This window comes from Diorhabda sublineata, chromosome 7 (genome assembly GCF_026230105.1).
Source record: "Diorhabda sublineata isolate icDioSubl1.1 chromosome 7, icDioSubl1.1, whole genome shotgun sequence".
Taxonomy (NCBI): domain Eukaryota; kingdom Metazoa; phylum Arthropoda; class Insecta; order Coleoptera; family Chrysomelidae; genus Diorhabda; species Diorhabda sublineata.
In genome coordinates this window covers 3,187,858-3,210,235 of record NC_079480.1, presented here as the reverse complement: position 1 = coordinate 3,210,235, position 22,378 = coordinate 3,187,858, and the positions used below count along the sequence as shown (strand labels likewise).

General features: G+C 32.7%; 1 protein-coding gene across 1 annotated transcript; it reads left to right on the top strand.

The window, feature by feature from the left end:
- The first annotated feature begins 594 nt into the window (after nucleotides 1-594).
- On the top strand, nucleotides 595-22,352 carry LOC130446980 (cilia- and flagella-associated protein 36). The gene is made up of 8 exons (XM_056783559.1): nucleotides 595-733; nucleotides 2,616-2,680; nucleotides 2,734-2,838; nucleotides 3,171-3,400; nucleotides 3,454-3,575; nucleotides 6,961-7,076; nucleotides 7,138-7,240; nucleotides 9,519-22,352. The coding sequence occupies exons 1-8, from the start codon at nucleotides 631-633 to the stop codon at nucleotides 9,668-9,670; spliced, it is 996 nt and encodes a 331-aa protein (XP_056639537.1). The 5' UTR covers nucleotides 595-630; the 3' UTR covers nucleotides 9,671-22,352.
- Nucleotides 22,353-22,378: the final 26 nt, after the last annotated feature.

Sequence of the window (22,378 nt, the reverse complement as noted above, 5' to 3'; positions counted from 1 at the left end):
AATAGGTGAACAAGTAGGTGAACAAGTTAATGAGATTCAACCAACAACAGCTGATAGTCCACCTCCTGTAGAAGGTGAGCCAATTGAAGCAAGTCAAACGCATTTAGAACGTCAACAGTTGGAAGCCCCCATCGAAGATCAACCGTCTGAAGCGACACAGTTGCCTGATACAAGCGGTGAATCCTAAATTTTTCAAGGATCTACCTGTTGAGAATGTGTACATATGTATTATAATTATTTGCAAATTATCGTAGAAACTAAAGATACATTATAAATCAATAAATTTAAACCATTGCGAATTTAAATAATCTGTTTTCTACATAATAAAAATGGCCTGTGATATTTGCCCCAAAATCCCTATGACCACATACAATTTTGTTTGCTAAAATTGATTAAAACAACATAAAATAATCGTTAAAGCCACCAGCATAATTTAGTATGTTTTTTTTTCATGTTATTTTACAAAAAAGAAGGTTTATTTGTATTGGTCACCATGACGATCAAAGAGTTGAATGTAAACAAACGAAAAAATAAATTTTCCATTAAACTACGCATCGCATTTCTGTTGTATACTTATTGTTGTTATTTAGTGTAAAAATTGGTCAAAAATCATCTCAATACTCTTCAAATATGGAAGAGGATAATGCTTGGGTTTTCGATTCGCTTGTTACTTTTCTAAATGGACCTATATGGAACGCGCCTCTGCAGAGTTTCATTGAAGAAAAATCTCTGAGTAAGTAATTTATTCATTTATTTATTTATAAAGAAATAAAATTTCGAATTATTGAGTGTTGATAATCAAACACTTTCGTTTTGTAGACAGAACATTTGTAATGTATCGAATGAGGCTCTTGGTTCCTTAACCGACACTTCTGTCAGAGGTTCTGATGTATCATCCTCATCTTCATCGTTGATTTTTTCATTTTTATCTGTCGCAGATAAAAGTTCGCCATCAGTTAGTGGACCTGAGACAGCAGCATTTTCATTCACTCGAAAAAAGTCAGAAAAACTCACACCGCTGATGTACAAATTGTGGTTCTTCATCTTCCGTAAATATTAGAAGATTTTCTTTTACGAAATCAGATTTTTTAAAGCAATTGAAAATCTTTTGGGGTGTTACAACTCTCCATGCATTTTCAATCAGTGAAATAGCTTTCAGAACCGTGGTATTCGCAGTTAGCTGCTTGCAGAGATTCTAAAACGAGTTTAACAATTTCTTTACGACAGAATGTCTTAAAATTATGGATGATCCCTTGGTCCAATGGTTGCAATTTGGAAATTGTATTTAGCGGAAAGAAGTAGAGTTCTACGTTAGACTATGTAGAAGAACTGTTGTGGACAGTACAATTATCTAAAAAGAGAAATTTTTCACTTTTATTGTTTTATACCCGTTTGAAACATGGCGGCTTCATTGCCTTTCCTATCACTAAGGGTTCAAGTTTTTTTGACCCGTCCATATTCACTGCAAGCAGAGCTTTCGACCTCTTTTTTACTATGTTTTCCCCATGACATTTTCCATCTTTACAATCTTGTCTGTCTGGTAAACATTTGAAAAATCGGCCATCAGTATTAAAAGTGTCTCGGGCATCAAAGTTTTCAATCAAAGTCTTCATTTTACCGCGTCAATCTGAGCAAACTTCATCTTCAACGCTTCCACTTTCCCCCACAAACTTTCTTAAACACAATTCCATTTCTGTTTTTGAAATTTGTAAGCCATCCTTCACCTGCTGCAAAGTTTTTGATGCTTAGAGTAAACGCGAATTATTTTGCTTTTTCTTTCAACAGATTTCCACTAATAGACGATTTTTGTCCTCAACACTGTCTTAGCCAAATGACCAGGCTTTCTTCCATACGAGGAAATTCACCTTTTGTAGTTCTTTTCCTTGTCGGCAATCAGAAATTTAATTAAACAAACCAATTTGTGTGTGTATGTCAAACAACTTATTCTGTTACTTTGGCTTAGAGGTCTCAGCAGCGGAGACACATCGATGGATTACTCAAACTTGAGAGGATCAAGTGACTTATTACAAACCTACAATCGTCTCGAGTTTCTTCTTACTAGTTATTAGAACCGCTCACGAGTCCTCCAAATGCTTTCCTACAATAACAAGAGCGATGTCATCGGCGAATGCCATGGATGTGACTGCTCTTGGTAGATCCAGCTGGTGCAAACCGTCGTACCGAGCCCTACGAAACCTCCGGGACTCCATACTCTCTAGGCACAAATTTTCTTATCGTACTCCACTATTATGTTGGTGAAATAGCTCTCAGATAAGCTGGGACGATCATTCTTGTTAGCGGTTCAATAATGCGGTTCCTCTTCGCCGAGTTGAAGGCAGTTCTGTTTGAGTGTCACGTTGGGAATACCATTAAACCTGGGGCCTTCTCCTGTCTCTGGGGGGTTATCTGTTCCGTTTGTTGGAACTCGCAGCTAGGTCTCAATAGAAAAAGCGTTTCATTCATTTCATTTGAATGTACCTTTGTTTATTTTTACTTTTCAACATCAATTGTGTTGTCTTATGTATGTTTTTACCTTTTAATTAGCCTTTGGGTTGTCGGGTGGTGTCAAAAATAAACAAAAACCAATTTTTATATTTGATCCCCATTTTTTTCAGTTTTTGAACCAAATGCAGAAGACAATGAAGGCTACAAAAATACATTTGACGAGTTTAAAAATTTGGTACGTGTTAATAAATGATCAATTTGAAAATTTTTCCACGTTTCAAATTTTAGGTTGATTTTATGCTTGGAAATTTTATGGAAGATATTGGAATTACATCTGAGCAGTTTGAAAATGCTTGCAAAGAAAGTAAACGATATCAAGTGGCTTTTGATCCTGTGAGTACAAAATTTTTTTAATGGTAATATTACAAGGAGCATTTGAAAGATTTAGCTGTGTTCATATTAATTCACTTTATACTTTACTATTGTTATGAAATTTTAGAAAAAATAAGTTTTTTTAATTATTATGTATGAATTTCTCAATTATAAACAGTTTAAACTTGATTTAATTATATGGCAGTCTTTTCAAATCACTTTAATTTACACACAAAAAAATATTAAAGCATAATTGCCAAAAATATGATTTTGATTATTGCAAAATATCGAAGATGACGTATGATTAATTTTAAGGAGAAATATAAATCTTTTAATTATAAAGTGACTTACAGAATTCTTTTGAACAAATTTGGGCGGCGAACGATTTCGAAATGTTTAAAAAAATGATGACACAAAGAAATGTTGAATTACAACTGCAAGCTCTTGAATTGATCGAACAAAAATATGGTATAAGACCTGAATCATTTGTTCCACATAATCACAACGAAAATGTTAGAGAAATACCAGTAAACGTTGAGAAATCTTCAGATTTAGAACAACACGTTATGGAAGAAGTAGCTAAGTAAGTAATAATGTATTTGTGATTAATTCCTTTCGAATATTATCATTTTTAAGAAATTTTAACGATGGACATGAAGAAATAGAGACTCCTAAGAAAATAGAGAATATAGAGGAGGAAAAAGAAATTTTGGAGAGAGAAAAGGAAGTTCTGGAAAAAGTTTTGAAGGAAACTAAAGGTAATTAATTATAGAATACATAATTGCTTATTAGTTTACTAAATTTAATCTGCTTAGGAAATTTTATTAGGGAAACAACAAACGATAAAGTTGAATAGAAGATAATATTTACATAAATATTAAAATTACATTATTCAACCACGGATCTCCCATATAAGCGTTTTATATATTTTTTTGTTAGGTATCCTTCACCTTGGCCTTACCACAAAAATAATAAGACTTTCGTTCGTGGTAGATAATTTGGACACATTCCGAAAGTATTCTGAATATCTTCTGGACGTGTCAAATGCGCATGCTTCGTTCAAAATTCTGAATATACATTCCTCCACGAACTATGGAAGGTAGAGGTAAGGAGGACTCATATAAGGGCTTAGCTTGAAAACTGTCCGTTTGTAGACGGTAAATTATAATTCACAATTTAACCAGAATGCTCTTGTCGGATGAGATATCATATGAACTTGGTTATTTTAGATAGGGTGAAGTATTCAGTGTTAGAAAATTCAATATTTCAAATGACTAGAATCGTTAATTAAATATTGGGATACAAAATCTAAACCTAAACTATTCACGTAGTCCAAAATAATTTTGTAAATATAACCTAGAAAAGCTACAGTGAGATAACGCTGAATGTTAATTAATGATTGTGAATTTGTAAGAATTTTTGCAAGTAATTTTAAATTCAATTATCACAAAACTTTAAAAGACAATAGAATCATAAAGGGAAAAATTTGCTCAGTGAAAAGTTCGAGTAGACGTAAAATGAAAAGTAACTCAAGTAGTACGCCGAAGTCATCACGAACGATTTATAAACATCTTAAATTTTAATATGAATTCAAAACTAGTTAGGAGAATAAAATGTATATACGAGGATATATTGAAAAATTCTTAGCCTACTATAGAACCAAACAAAATTTCAATGTCAAAATATTTAATTACTCAACATATTCTCCTCTTAATTGGATACATTTATTACAGCGAACCTGCAACAGTGCAAACCAGACCTCTACAGCTTTTATTACCTTCTCATTGGAGGAAAATTCACGACCTTTTAAACTTTTTTTTATTCACGAATTTTTTGCATGGCAACATGAGATTTGTGTGCAGGGGCGTTGTCCTGCAAAAACAAAACTCCTTTGGATAACTTTCCGCGTCTTTTCTCTTTAATAAGTAATCTCCAGTTATTGTTCTACCCTTATCCAAAAAATCAATCATGATTACTCCATGGCAATCCCAAAAAAACTGAAGCAAGAACTTTTGCAGCAAATTTTTGGACACGAAACTTCTTAGGTCTTGCAGAACCAGAGTGTCGCCATTCCATTGATTGTTGCTTTGTTACTGGATCGTAGAAATGTACCCAAGTCTCATCCATGGTAACAACTCGGTTTAAGAAGTCTACATCGTTTTCAAATCGATCACAGATCGAACGCGATGCTTCTACCCTTGCACGCTTTTGGTCAACATTCACACATTTGGGGATCCATTTTGTAGCAATTTTTCTCGGTCAAAATTGATGTGAACTATATGATGAACGCGTTCGTATGAAATATTTAGTGTTTCTGATATCCATCCGTTTTAGCCCAATTCGACGGTCTGATAAAATCATGTCATGAACTGCGTCGATATTTTCGGGGACTGACACAGAAACATGGCCTTCCCGATTCGTCATCATATTCAATGGAAAATTTACCTCTTTTGAAGCTTGCAGTCCAATTTTTCATGATCGCATATGAAGGACATTGATCACCAAGGGTATTAAACATATCTTCGAAAATCTGCTTACCTCTTAACCCATTTAAATACAGGTACTTGATGGTGGCTCGATACCCCAATTCTTTACACTTTACACTTCTAATAATTTATTGTTCGTTGCTATGGTAACGCAATATTTTGTTTATGCATGGAACTGGTATGGGATAACTAGATATCAATACATCCTCGTAATTAACTAGCCAAAGGTTTATTCTTGATATTTGTGAGTTAGTTAATTACCAGGTTTTTAAAATTCAATTACGTAGAAAGGCACATAGGTTAGAGGTTATTTCGTGGTCAATATCACAAAAAGAATCAATGAACATGCGGCATTTATTAGCACCGCGAACGCATAATTTTAATCTGTGGATGAATCTAGTGACAGAACATGTTCAGGATATCTACCGCGAACAAAGCTGATACGTTTGATAAACTCCCAATCTAGAAATAAATGACTCAATGGGAATTCATCATGTTTATACTTTTGTTTTTTACGGTACTTTATAGAATAACTAAACTATTGAAACAATGTCAGTCGTGTTCGAAACGCAAGATTATAAGCTACAATTTATTTTTGTTACCTGTGTGGAAAGTTCTCAACAGATGTCCAAAAAAACTTATCACTGCGTATATCGAAAAATGTTATTTAAATAGTGCTAAAATTTGATTTACTATTCTAGATGAATGGTGGGCGCCACATTGTCTGCTATATAAGTTGGTACAAAAACCTAACCGATTGGTCTCGTAAAAAACCACTAATTTGTCGTGAACCAAAAGATTTGTACTCTGAAGTATCCCGATGTAAGTTCGGTTGACAAACGTAATTTCCGTTATGAAGATTTGCCAGCTCATTCCTCACTAGACGGTGAGACATGATCAGACGCTCGTAAGATTCGTCTGAATCTATCGGAAAAATAGGATGAATATTTAGGATCACGACTTAAACATTGGAATTTGCTCAAACCCGAAGTCGACATTTGTTTTTGATTTTTCCCAAAGAGGAAAAACTAGTGTTTTTCAATGATGTTAACGGCCTGTTGGTTAAATTAGGCCATAAGCATGTTCCTTTTCATCGACTTTTCTAAAACTAGTTTAGAAGTCTTGCTTCTGTATGATAATAAACTTCCATCCATTCCTTAGCGATGAGACTTAAGGCCATGGACAAATATGATCCTTGGTATCAATACTGCCAAAATTAATTTCCTTCCTCAGCGATACCAAAATATGAGGCATTAGTGTTGGCTTTGACATAAAGAAATTCATGAAGGATCCAGAGTATTAAACGACAAGGGAAAAGAATCCTGATTGTTCTTTATAGAAGATGCCAAAAATTTTCCTGGCAATCACAAATCTACGCAATATTGTTGAATTATTGTTAAAAGCTTATCAGACAAAACAAATCATTGTGCTGGATAAATTTAAAATGTACATTATTTGTTTGAAATCACCCAGAACTTATTCTTGCTGTAAGTAACTTGAAGTGTAGCAATTACATCTCTAAAAATCTACTAAGCCAGATGAAACTGCAGATTACGCCGTATGTCAAACACTTAATTTAAACTAACTAATTCAGTCTAATCGTCCAATATTGAGAGGATTTTTTTTGTATTTAAAATAAACGGTTCCTTTTTTATAGAAAAACAACTTCCAGATGTAGCTGCGCCATCAGCGCACGCTATCGAGCCGACAGTTAAGAAAGAACCCAGCATTACCGAGAAAAAAGATTCTCAACCAACTGAAAAAAAAGTTGAGGTGAATTTTTTGTGGGTATTAGATGTGAGAACCATCGAATAAAAAGTTGTAATGTTTTTAGATCGACGCGTTGGAATTGAAAAAACGCCAAGAATATTTGCGAGCTCAAAGAGATAAATTGGTGGCATTGAAAAAAGAAGCTCGTCGTAAACAATTAGATAAAGGTGAGATAGTTTTTAGAATAAATAATATTCACGCGCACTATTGATGATTTGTATTGAATATCAGAGAATTTACTGAAGAAATACAATATAAATCACTATAATAATTGGAGTTTTCACTTCCAAAATTATTTTTTCACACTAAAGCCATATGCTGCAATTTTTAAGTTTCATTGGGGACTGAACCTGAACAAAATGGAGTGTTTGAATTTTGTTTTTGTTATCCAATGTGTCCAATTACTATGTAATTACAATTTCATATCATTATCGATGATATAGTATGTACCAGGTGGGCAAATAAGAACTGCCGTCGACCATTTCTCGGGAACGGTTTATATTAAGGTTTTAAGGAAAAAAATAATAAGAAAAGTGGCCAAGGGAAAAACATAAAAATTATAGGCCCACCACCATTAAGTGGCAATTTATATACGATAATCGAGTAATTCACTTTATCTCTTCAAAGAACAGGGGGGAAGTGGGAACTTTGTTATGGAAAAATGCCTGTGAGTACGGTTCTGCTAAACTTATTAGTATAAACTTGATGTTACTACGTTGAGTGTTTAGCCCCAGCCCTGCAGAGGAAAAAAATTCCTATATCAGGGCCTACTCAAACCCTCCTCCTACTAAACTCTACCCAACGAATCTCTCTCTCTGTTAAAGTGTTACAGATATAGTTAAAGAGCTTCATGCCAGCGATCTAACGGTGCGATTTCTGTAGTCAGATGTTTGTATCAGTATCAAGGCTTAACCTTAACATATTCAAAAGACTGAAGTCTTATTACACTTATGTAATATCACGTTTACAGAAATATTTATCACTAATAAAATTAGGCTTGAACAGAATCATGGAAAAACTCTTAATTCAAGTTTTAATGCTCGGAATATTCCTAAGAAGAAAAAAATATTTCCTAGATTATCGAGGGGGAGGAGTGCTCCCCGGAGCCGCAGAAACCGAGAAATTACTATAAGGTTTAACTGGACACAGCCCCAACGTGATCCCTATAGACTAACAGCTATGAGGATTGTCCCTGAAGTACCTGGCCCAAAAAAACCCAAAAATTTTGAAAAAAATATATTTATTCTCTAACGTAATTTCCCTTTAGCGCCATACACTTTTTCCAGCGGTGGCAATAAGTTCGATACCCTTTTTATAATAAGAATCGCCAAGTTCCTCAAAATAGCCATTAATTGCGACAACACCTCTTCATTGTTGAACCACCAAGCCAATTTATCAAGTCTGGAAAGTAAAAATAATCCGAGGGGGCTAAATCTGGCGAATAGGATGCATGAAACAAAAATTCGAACTTCAATTCATCAATTTTGTCCATTGTAATAACGGATGCGTGAGCTGGTGCATTGTATTGATGAAACAACACTTTCTTCTTGGCCAAGTGCGGCCGTTTTTTCTTGATTTATTCGTTCAAACGTTGCGATAAGTTCGCATAATACTCGCCGTTGATAATTTTTCCAGATAGTCAATGAAAATTATCCCAAGAGCATTCCAAAAAAACCGACGCCATCACCTTGCCTGCAGATGGAACGGTCTTTGTCTTCTTTGGAGCCGGTTCTTTCTTTTCAGTTAATTGTTTTGATTGTTCTTTTGTTTCGGGTGTGAAGTGATGGACTCATGGTCATGAAACGTCACAAAAATTCGGCTTTATGTCTTTGAAACATTGCCAAAGATTTTCACGACGCTGTTTTTGTTCCATCATGAGCAAAGGTGGCACCCATCTTTCTCATGTCCAAATTTTGAGTTAATATGCGATGTACCGCATTTTTTGAATTGCCTATTATGTCTGCTAGCTTGCGCACTACAATCGACGATCTTGTAGTACCGCTTTGTGGATTTTCTTCAACATTTCTGGAGTCATCACCTCATTTGGTCGACCACTGAGATGCTGGTCTTCGTAGGTCCTACGGCCTCGTTTAAATTCTGCTACCCAATATTTTACTGTTGATAACGAAGGAACAGTCTCGTACAGAGTACAATTTAGTTCAGCTTTTATATTGTTTGGAATAAGTCCTTTAAAATAAAAGTGTTGTAACACATAACATACAAATTCACTTGAAACATATGCTGTATAGATCTTGTACTTTTTAATTCACAATGGTATTTTTGAAGTAATTACCGCCACTCTAGGTCAGGCCAGGTACGTCTGGGACCATTTTCGTATGGTGATTGTGAATGAGGGTGCATTCAAAAATACTTTACAAAAGTTGCAGTTTTAAGAAAAACTAATGGAAATCATTGCTGCAGAAATGATATTTTTAATTTATTTAGGTACTACTAAGTTGAAAGAGAGACCAAAATCGGCTAAAGCCGCCGAAGCGGTTTTGACAGGAGGGAAGAGTAACATAGCACCCCAACAGCTGCAATTTCGAAAAACTCTAGCTGAACGTTTAAGGGCGGAAGTAGTAGCAGCAAATGAATAAAAACACAAAACGTTTTTTACTTATATTTATTACCTAAATATATAACGAGTACAATTTGTATTTTACAATTCTTTAAAACATTAATTTGTTACATAAAAACAAATATTAGATAATTGCCTTTTTGTCTGTTGATTCAAAAAACGTATCGCGTGTATAAAAAATATTATGATGCTGCCGCCAACAAATAATAATGTCCAGTCACAAGTTATCATCCTATTTGTAGAAGAACAGTAAATCTTGTATTAAAAAAAATTTTCATAAAATTTGTTAAAATTAATTGTGTTTTCATACTGTTATTTTTGACACACCTGTGTAACTTTTTCTAGATTTTTTTTAAGTTAAGTTTCAACTTCAGTCGCTCATTTTTACATACATATAAATAATAAATAAACAAGCTTTTTGATAAATAGAAATTTTGTTTTGTAGCTTTAATTCCAAAATAAAATATTCTAAAATGTAGTAAGTTTTTTATTTCACACATTCCTTCCTAGAAAATAAATTGTAGTCCTTCGTATATTCTTATGATAACAGTTACTTTGCAAACAGTGCAATTATAACATCTCTAAACTGGTTCGAACAATTTCAGTCAAGATTTATTTCCACCAATTGGTGATTACCCGATTCAACTTAATTTTAATTTTTTTCAATTCGTGTATAACTTTTAGTCTAAGATCCCACTGCAGAATTAGTGCGCTCATTCATCGGTTTTTTGCTAAAACCCAAATTTTTATGTATATTTATAATTAGGAGAAATGATATCTATCAAAATTTGCCGCTAGTATTTTTAATTTATTTTTGGGAAACAATTTCGTTCACAGGTGTAAACAGATATGATTTATGTACATCTATTAATTATATAACAAATAAAAGCAAATTTTTTTTCTATTAATTATTATCAATTTCTCATTTCCTACCCCTTTTGATATATTAATGCATCTAAATGTTTTTTATTTTAGATCTCTTCTGTTTTAAAATTAGTTTTTGTTTAATAATTTTTGGAAGAAAGATAAAGTCTTTATCAAAATTTGATATTTACACTGACAATTTGAGTATTTATATTAATCAATAGATTAATATGTCAATAAGGGTTGCTGGCTATTAAAGCCATTACGCATGCCTCGAATGCAAGTGCTCTCAACCACCGGGGAGTAATCATGTATGTAATACTCCTAAATGGACAGTTGGTATGGGAAAAAACGTCCCTACGTTACGGTGTCGACAATATTCATTTTCTCTCTCGTTCGAGACACTTTATCTATACTGCGCATGCTTGAGAATGCGCACAACCGAGCTGGAATCTCGGAGGACAGAGAAATCGTTATAATTCTGTGAAGATTTTTAGGTATTAAACAGTGAATATACAGTGGGTCTACTTAAGTTGGACTGAGATTCTTGATAAAAAGTTCTGCATGGTCCAAAAGTTAAAATGCAACCATCAGATATCAATTTTTAGGAGCAGTTTTTGAACAACCTCGCAATTTACATAAGTAATGAATGCATAATAATTATTTATTGTAGAAATGGAAAAACCCATACAAAGAATATTTATTAAACATGATTAAATTTTAATTCAATGTCCTAAGGCTTTGACATACCCACCTTCTCTTTGTAAACAATTAATTGTTCTTTTCTCAAACTCTTTTATTACTTTCCGTATCATATTTGGGGCAATTTGTTGGCTTTCTTCAGAAATAATCCTCTCCAAATGATCTACATCAACGAATGTCCCTCGCTGATAAACCTGCTGTTTTAAGTAATCCCATAAAAAACTCAAGGGGAGTCAAATCAGCAGACCTAGGAGGCCAAAATATCTGAATCTGAAGAAGATTGAAGCACAGTCTTGTAGGAACCAAATTGTCAAACGTTCTTGTAACGGAAGGTTGTACAAACAAACACTTACTTGATTTTCCAGTAATTGTAAGTATTGTGCGGCATTTAAGGAATGTCGAAAAAAATACATAAAACCACTAATAAAAAAGTTTTCCATATGGTTCCAACTTAAGTAGACAAACTGTATAACAAAAATTCGGGAGTATCATAATAAAGGAAGACAAATCTATCGTTTGGATGAAACATGGTTTGATAGCCACGATACTGTTCGTAAAGCATGGATCAATGATATTGGAAATTTAAAAAGATGCGATGGGGAACAAGGTTGAATGAATTGTGCATTATTATTAAGTTCGAAGCATGTTAAGGATGGCTCTTTAGATTAACCTCAGGATATTGAAGTCTTGGTTCAAAGAAAAACTGGTACCTGGACTACATGACTACATGCAAACAGTGGAATTGTGTTAGATAACGCCTCTTACCATCCAACATAAATTCGTTAAATTCCAGCTAAATAGTCTTCCAAAGGAGACACAGGTTTTAGAAACAAAAATAATTTCCAAAGAATATACTGTAGACGAAATGGTCGAGAAGAATAGTTACACTGTTTTAAGATTACCTCCGTACTACTGTGTTTTCATTCCAATCAAATTAATATGATCCCAAGAGCTAATAAAACTAAAAAATTGCTCCTCAGTTGGAACTAATGATGAAGGAATTTTCAAACATTAGCATCGAGAATTGTATTTATATTATGGGAACAACTTTTTATGCCAAAGGTAACAACACCTGTGATAACATTTTCGCTATTAGATGACCGGTAATACGATTTTAAATTTGATAAAACTCAAAGCTGTGACATAACAACCCTACAAAATGAGCTTTTATTCATATGGGGTACCTTTACCCAAAAAAAAATGGTGGAGACGTTTAATAAAAAAACAAAACACAATTTATCTCATTTCAATAAAATTTACGTCAATTTTAACAGGTCTAATTTCAAGCTTTAGTTCTCAAAGTTGCAAAGCTAATCAATTCGAATGGTTTTTGAAAGTTTGCCCTGGGACGATATTCGAATAACTAACTAAAAAGTAACTTGGGATCATCGGCGTCTAGTACGGTAATGCCTCAATTACGAAAGTTGTTTATACGATAATACGTGAATTAACCTACAGATTATTCTTTCGTAATATAAGAGTTGTGTAATAGCCAATCCACCTCTTCAATAGATTATACCTCCCTTATTACTTACTACTATTTTGAGTCATTAATCAATATACTTAATTTTGAACCATCTTTTATACAAAATCGTTCATTTAATCAGTGTATAATGACAATAATTTCAATTCAAACTATTTGTGACTAAACTGTCGATAAATACCTGTATGGGAATGAGATATTAATAAAAGCTAATTTTGTTATCATAAGAAAATAGAAATGGAAACAGGAAAAAGTCTTACATTTAATTTTTTCTCCTGTAAATTCATTTTGGATATTTATAACGAAAAATAAACTATTTCATTGATATAAATCAGCCAACGATCAAAGGGAATTTACTTGGGTGAAATTATACCTATCGAGATGGGGTATTTATGTCCGCAAACGCATCCTTTCCAAGATACAGGGTGTTAAAGTTATAAAATTCAATTGACGATTATAAGGTTGATTTCTAGTTTTTTCGAGACGTGCAGCTTGACCCTTTTCCACGCCTGAATTCACCGCCACTGGATAAAATGTTATTTCTTTTCAATTTTTGATTTCTACCATCAATCCTCGATAAAAAAGTAGTAACATTTGACTACGCTGAAATTAAACATTCTCGAGAAAATCATCATTTTGTGATTATTTAGAAAAATACAAAACAGTTCCTTTCGAATCAACTTACCTCGATAGGTGAAAGGTGTTCTGCAAAATAATATTTGTTCGTCAAACTACACGTTTTCTTCGAAAAAGTGTTGTCTTCTAATACGCTAAACCTGTTTTCCTCAATTAACACTAATGTCATTTAAATGATAATTTTACGAAGAAATCATTTAAAAAACAAATCTTAAACACGAAATAGGTGAAACACAATAAATTAAAGTAACTGTCCAAATTATCCACCTCTTTCGTTTACACAAGCCCTGAGTCTTCGCAGCTTTGATAAGTGCACGTTTCGGAAAACTTTGAGCCCGGACCGGATTAAGGTTTATAAGGCCCGGGGCTAAAATAATGACGGTGCCCCCTTAAGGAATTCGAAAACCCGGAAAAATTCATAAAATAATATTAATACGTTAGATTCGTAGTATCAACACATCAAAAAATACAGAATGATTTCCAAATGATGGGGCCCTCTTGAACCTGGGGCTATAATCCCCCCAAGCTCCTAGCTTAATCTGGCCCTGCTTTGAGCGTATTAAAAATTTCTTCCATTGCTGCTTGTATACGACCAACAACATCTTCCTCATTTTCTACCGGACTCTGATGCCTCCACGGAAAAATCAAGGAGAGTAAGATCTGGAGATCCAGCTGGCCAACCAATTGGTCCACCTCGACCTATCCAATTATGTCCACAAGTTGCATTTAAATGAAGCCGTACATTTACTGAAAAATGTTGAGAATCTCCATCATGCTGAAATATCATATTTTGTCGGGTATAAAGAGGAACTGCTTCCAGAAGTTCTGGTAATGTGTCCCTTAAGACAAGAAGAAAATGTGTAGTTTAACAAACAAATATCATTTTGTAGAACAACAGTTACCTATAGATGCAAGCTAAAGCAGAAACTGTTTTGTATTTTTCTAAATAATCACAGGGTTACAAATTGATGGTTTTCTCGAAAATGTTTAATTTCAGCGTAGCCAAATTTTATTACTTTTTTATAAAAGAATGATAATGGAATTCAAAAATCTTAAAAAAAACTGCATGTCGCTGGGAAAAACTTGAAATCATCTATTCATGTTAAAACAAGTAGTTTATCAACCTTATAATATTCAAAAAGTTTCAATAACAATCGATCACACCATTTCAAATTAATCGACAAAAAATCGTTTTATTTTTAAAACTTTAACACCCCGTAACTTGGAAAGGATGCGTTTGCGGACATAAGTTCCCCATCTCGATAGGCATAATTTTACCAAAGGAATTTCCCCTAGCGCGTTGGAAGTCGAATATAGGACACCCTGTATATTTAGTAAATCGAACGTGACGCAAAAATGGAGAAGAATATTTTTATTTTTGATATTTATGCACAAATATTCGAAAAACCATTTGGTAAATATTGCTGTGAAATTTTCTTGAGCGAATATACAATCAAAATCTCCTTTCACTTCAAAAGATGTATTAAAACAAAAAGAAGTTAATGTAAGAACCAAACAAATTTTCATGATATTGTCGAGTTTCATATGAAAAAGGTTGAAACAATCAAGAAATCAAAAGGTTTGATTTGATCCGTTTCAGAAAAAAATAATTCGATTTAGAAAAATCGAAGCTATTCATCAATACAGTGCACGAACCGCTTGTGCACTGTAAGCATACGCTACAAAATCAACAACGTTTCGGAGCGCTTTTAACTTGTGCTAGGTAACGGTAGCGGAGCTTAAACGGCCTAAGAAGCTATTAAAATTGTATCAAAACGTAGGTATGTTATACCAATAAAAAGATTTTGAAAGTAATTCAATTACTAATCTTTTTCACTCTCAAATACGATTAAGAAACTCACTGACTTGACACAGCTGTTATAAACATTATAATTTTTATTTACGATATTTGTTTATAGAGTCATAAATCTTGGAATAGTCGAAAATATGCTAAACAGTGCGTGAAGTGAATACTGTTCCTAGAAAAACTAAAATTTCGTTGTTTAAATGTTCGCGCGAAACGTTAAGGCATGCGCACAATGTGAAAGTCAAATTGAGCCCCTGGCGCTAGTCGTCACGCTACGACCGCTGAATACGATGTGACCCGAACAAGATAATGTTTGAAAAGGGAGTTTTCGGTGGTTCCCTCTAGATAGCAACGCTCAGTAGTAGTCAAAATGAAGTTTTCTGTTATATACTTTGTTAGTCTGTGATTCCGTGATTAGTACCACCAATGGTGTTGATTCTATTACACTGAGTAGACAAATTTATAAGAATTAATTTCTCCAACGACTTCCATTTGGAAGATTCCATCTTTAATCTTCGTTTATTCGCCATTTCGTCCTCGATACCTAGATAGGTTACTAGTTCCAAGCTCGCTCTAATCAAATAATATAATTATGGTACTAATAGCGTCAACGTTGATATTGGCACTATCGCAATCACCGCTTAAATATTTATAATCACTTCTTCCGTATTTTTATTAGTAACTATATTTAATAGTGAAGTCACAAAAACCGCCATATTCTAGTAAAAACGCGCGCTGTTGCCCAATTATTTTTCTTTAACCGCAGCTACGGTCCTTTGGGAACCAACGCCTTCTCAACAATCAACTGCCAATCCTTTTTTTACTGAGCATGGTGCCTCCAACGCCGAACCCCTAGATGGATCAGGTGCGCCACAACGTCCTCCAACCATCGAAGGCGCGGTCTTCCTCTCAGTCGCCGTCCTACAGGAACTCCATATATGGCTCGGCGCGGGTATCCATCAGAAGGCATCCTCTCTTCCTCAGACGCGTACCCTTGATAAACCCCCACCAAATCTGTCTCGCCATACATCGGTCTCAGCTTAGCATTCCTCCGGATCTTTCACGCACCATTCTCGCAAACAGGGCCAAAAATCTTTCGCAGAATCTTACGTTCCCAGCAGTTGAAACTCCGTTCACTTGTCGTCAAAGTGCATGTCTCGCATCCGTACGTGACTACGGGACGGTTTATTATCTTGTTAATTGTGAGCTTTGACCTTCGCGAGAGCCTTCCAAACTTGAGCGCACTTTGGACTTCCCAGGAGCATCTGTTCCCTGCAGCAACTCTTGCCTTAATCTCCGATGTCACGTTATTATCTTCCCTGATTTGGTAAGTCGGGGCTCTCTTCTGTTCATTGAGTCATCTTGCTTCTGTTGCTCGCTGGAACTCCTCAACCGCTCCTAAAAGAACCGAAATGGTCCGTACCATGATGTCAACATCATCCACATAGGCGAGGTGCTGTGTGAGCCTATTGCAAATAATTCCTCCGCTGTTCCCCAATGGTTTATATTAATGAAGAAACTGTTTAAATTGTTGTTGAGTCGCGAATTGTATTTTCTGGTTTTTGTTTTGTCTTGTACATTGTTGTTTTTCGAGGCTACGTTGCCCATTTTTGTGAATAAGATATGTTGGATTAAATATTAGTTAACCAACATTCATTTTTATTTGAGGATTTTCAGAGATACGCAATGGGAGAATAAAGGACGTTATGCTGTAACTAGAATTGTCAACGCAACCTTCGATATCCTGTAAGTCCAAGTTTCCCTTAATAACAAGGTGTATATCACAACGACTGGCATACGCAGACGACGTAGTGATCCTTTCAACATCAGAAAATGTGATAAGGAACTTTGAAGAGTCTTCATAGAAACGACAGTGAATCAGTGAGTCAATGAAGATACATCAAAGTTCATGATAATGACAACACCATAAGGGAAAAGAGCAATGAAAAGTTTTTTAATAGAATTGAATGAAGGAAAAGCAAATAGCTTGAAAGAAGTTCAGAGTAATGTATATCTTGGGGTGGTTCTCAAGGACGACAATAGTGACCTACTTAGCGAAATGTGGAAAGAAATAGAAGAAAATAATAGAAGAAAAGAGGTAAAAAGGGGGAAGAATTATGGCTGAGAAGTACAAATAATGAAATAAGGGATGTATTTGGAGAAACAGAACTAAAAAAATAATAAGATCCAAAAAAATAATGTACAAACAGAAATCCAGATTTTGGAGCAACAAAAAAAATGATGAATATAGAACAATGAGGAACAAGAAAAAAGGAAGACCGAGCAGAGGATGGTACGTAGAGGTGATGGAAGAGAGAAAGAGAGAAATTCCATGCTAACGGCTTAAAATGCCTAAATATATAGATCACGAATTGAAAATGTCTATCTAAGACCGAGTTTCAAAGACAAACCCCATTTTGTTGCTATTTTGAAAATTTAAAAATAATTTTTACTGAGTAAATAATCATCAATTGATTTAATTTTAAATACAGTTTCATTAAAATGAAGGATAATTCTCAAACTTGAATGAATACCATGAAAATGTTGTTTGTTTTCGGTTACAAAAATTGTGTCGAATAATCAATAGATAAATAAATAGAGGACAAATTCGAAATAAAAAGATAAATTTATTGATCACATTAATTACAAAATTAGAAAGAAAATTAAATATTTTTAGTCTAATTTTTTTATACTACATACCGTTATGTTCCAAAATTAAAACATTTTTTAATAAGGATGAAAATAATGAATATGCAACATAGTGTCATCTGAAAAGTCGTAGTTTTAGAGTCAATAATACAAATAAAAAAAATTTACAACATTAAAGACGTAAAATATTCTATATTACACTTTTTTACTACATAAAAACATAAACAAATCCAATTTATTTTCCAAATTTTAATTTTTAAATCGATAATCAATTCATATATCAGTAGGGTGGAACAAATAATCAATATGAGCTTCAATAAAAGGATTCTCTGAATCTCTGTTTTTCATTTTTTCTCAGTCGAATAGAGAAAAAATTCATACTTCATTATTAATTGATTGTATAGAAATATGTTCTTGAAAAATTTTGTAGGAAGTTTAATGCTCTATAAAAAGGATATCTTACATTTTTTCCGTAAACCTCATCATTTGAATGATATTGAAGATTCAAATTTGATTGATGATACCTTTTTTGTATAGCATTAAATTTCCTACAAAATTCTTCAAAAACATGTTTCCAATCAATTAATGATGAAATATGATTTATTTCTTTTTTCTAGTGAACTGAGAAAAAATAAAAACAGCCAAATTAATAGCGATTATTTGGTGAGAATTTTTTTAGAAATCCATTTTTCCGTGTCACTTGTGAAAAACATAATTAATTTTTTGTATACACCATAGTGTATATGGGTTAATAGGAATTGAGCACCGGCTTTGTGAGAATAGAATTTTACCTCAAAATTAACAACGACAAAACAAATTATGGGTGGTTAGGTTAGGTTGCGCTAGTACTGAATGAAATTTGTATACGAATTTTACTACTAGATATTTAAATGTATACTCGTGAATGATTTTTGTTTCATATTAGTCTACCAGTTCAGCCCATATGGAATTTTCACATCAACCCTCTGGAAATTTTTTTCGTTTTCCCACATTGCCCATCCACCCCTAATAATGTAGACATGATTTGAATAAGCACATTATACCTATATCATTAATTAAGAACTCCTTAAATAAACACAAGGGTGTTTAAAAAAATGTTTTTCTTGTGTAACTTTAAGTAAAAAAAATCCCCACAAAACATGCACTGTTTAATTCAACTATAAGGGGTAGTTTTATTAATTTTATTTACCCATAGTTATTCTTAAAGTTGATTCTTTGAGCTTCACAAAACTAAAACAGATTAAGATTACAATAATCAACAAACAAAATAATTTTAGTTTAGTTAATTAGTTAATTTTAGTTTAGTTTAAAGTTTATATTATGATTTTTTGGTCAATTATACACAAAAACGAAAAGAAAATACCGTTTTTTGACATTAAGTTTGCTTAGGGATAGTTATATAAATAATACTCATTTTCAATTTTTTTTATTAATTTCAATCAGTTATAATACATTTAAAAATACTGCTAGATCAGAGTAGGGTTTTTACATTCAGTGCCTCCAGATGGCAATCGAGTGATAAACAACAATTTATTGAAGTTCGAGACATAAAATATGAACCATTCTCTGTGAAGCGAACCAATTTACCGAAAAATAAAGCAGAACTTTCAGGCTCTCGTTTAAAACAGTGGAACTTACTTGCTAATGTCCTTGATATCACAAAGATCAGCGAATTAGGCATGAAACGTTCTCAACGTTTTTTACAAAAGAAGATGGACTTTGTTTTTGCAACGAAATAAAAGAAATTGGCATACCTTTTATTCCTAGCTCTACAAAAAACTCCAAAGCTGTTTATTACCCAAAGGAAATAAATTCCCACCACTTCCAAATGCTCATTCAATATGCTTAAAAGTAAATTATGAAAGCGTTAAAATTTTGCTTAAATCAGTAAAGTATCACGAATATAACTAGCAGCCAATTGGAAATTTCAAAATGGTCGAATTTTTGATGTCAATGTCAATCTATGGCAATAATCTCAAACAACTGTAGGTAGAAATTTGTGTATTCAGAATATTTGATCAAAAACTAGTCAATATTAAACATTTATTATCAAAATAGGCACCAACAAAAACAGTAAGATTGTGATACGAAAGACATGAGCATTTTTATCATATTTAAGGTATAAATAATATATTTGAACTGATTTTTCACACTATTCTATATTTTTATATCAAATAAGTTTGAAAACATATATACATACACACATCCCCCATGGATCCAAAGGAACACAAAATAATGGGAGAAAGCGAAAATAGTTATATACATAAATTGTCTCAATACTTAAATGGAATTAATTCAAAACTAAACAAATATTTTCCCAAATTAGAATACAACTGATTATCTTCAGACGACACTACGTTAAATAAACGATTTTCTACGCATAAATCATAAAGAACAGAAACGGTACAAAGTATTAAGAACTCTAAGCACTCCAATGACACTACACATTTTTTTAGAGGATATATTCGATACTAAATGCTATCTACTGCTAGATATAACTTAGGCTAATTTCACAATGCTTAGAACCTCACAGTTATGAACAATTTATATGACATCCTGTCATTACCTTTTTTTATCAAAAACAAACATGTATTTTCTAATGTTAGTAATAAAAGACAGAGAATTTTAATTTTACCTGTTTTCACCTGATATTTTTTCTTTGTATAATATGTATAGTTACTTCGATGATTTTATTTCACTTCATTTCTAATTTTTTTGTAAGGACTTTTTGAAACAAGTACCGAATTCATATTTAAATTTTATAAATTTTACTACCTCTACATACAAAAACACCGTTAAACATGCACTTGGTTACTAGACAACAAAGATTTACATCAAGGCAATAACATGTATTAGTCAGTACAAATATTGTAATTGTTAAATAGGGGTAGTATACAGCGTGTTTAATACAATAAAGTGATGATGTTGAACCAAATCAAATTATTAAACATATCAATTATTCAATCATAAACTTTTAGCTATAGAAAAGCCTCAGACATTGAATTTTTGTTCTTACGAACTATTTGAAAGTATATTATGGAATTCAGTTTAATAAAGAATGAGATTATTAAAAAGATCAAGTTTATTTAGTAAAAAAATGATCTTCACAAAATGGTATTATTCTTAAATCTTCATTTCTTGAATGTTTGTTATCGATTTTAAGTCCATTTTAGTAAATATAATCTCGAGGTTTCAAACTAAATCTTTAGTAAAATATAAACTGATATGTTTGGTTTTCTTCTATTTCGTGTTGTGTTAATGCTGTTTTATTTATGATTGCTCAATCTATGATATAAATATTAAGATGTTTGTCCTATGTAAACAGTATCAAAATTATTTCGAAGGAATCTCATATAAACGATTTATTGTTTTTAGTGCTTTAGATTTTAGAGTAATCAAATATTTTGATTATACATTATATCCTTAATGACTTATTCTAATTTTATATTGACTATAATAATTGCTTGACGGCTATCCTTGCCATGACAACTGGTGAAGTGGGGCCGGAATGTTAGAACTCGATAATAATTGAAGCTGCAAAATCATACCAACAAGAAACTCATTGATAGTTAAGGCGTGTCTTATTTCTCTTGCGGGGCTCAACCTAAATAATCTTTTGCCACCACTCACAGTTCCAGAGCAGCAAATTTCATCACTACAACACTGACAAGGACGTCTCTGACATTTATCAAATTATTTTACTAAATATGAAATTAGAATGAAACATAAAGAATATTATCAAATAATTTCAGTAGTTTTTAATCTAAAGCATCAAGAAGTTGTGATGGTATTACATAGCATTTAAAAGAAAGGATTAAAGTCATCAGTATAATAAAAAATCAAACTACATTAACGACCAAGGAAATAGCAGAAAAATGAAGTATAAACATAAAATTAAAGAAATTGTTGAAAATGTAAATAACTTAAGCTCATAATTTATTGTTCCCACTTCATAAATTAAAATTTGATAATTAATAACAAAAAATCTTTGTACAGTAGAAAACTGTGTGTATTTTGGTACTCATTTTATATTCAGGAGGCAGTAGACTTAAGAAGTGAAAAATGTATTTTGTTCATTATAGTAAAATCCATTGTGGTTTGATATCATCGTATAAAAAAATTATTTATACATTTACACGTTTGTAATTGAAATAAAAAAAGGTAAGTACTTGTAAAAAACACAGCAATCATTCAGCCTCTTTAAAAAGAGATCTTCAATTTTCTAAGCATACACCATAAAATTATTTACAACTGCTTTGAATACGATCTTTTCTATTTAGTTTTGAGTTCTGAGAAAGAATAATATTCCTTTTAAATATATTCTCATATATAAATAGACTGATTTCTGTTTAAAAAACTCTAAAAATTCATATACATGGAATTAAACCTCTTGTTTTGTATTTTTTTATCAGTTTTATTATGTCAGTAATAAATTACAGATACACGCTGTGTATTGCGGTAATACAATAGACCTACAAGTTAAAAAAGTTGTGCTTTTTCATAAATTTAGTCTTCTCAAAAACAAAAGACAACGTATGTATATATAAATAGATCTTTTGTGTCATCACTCGGTATATAAGTTAAGT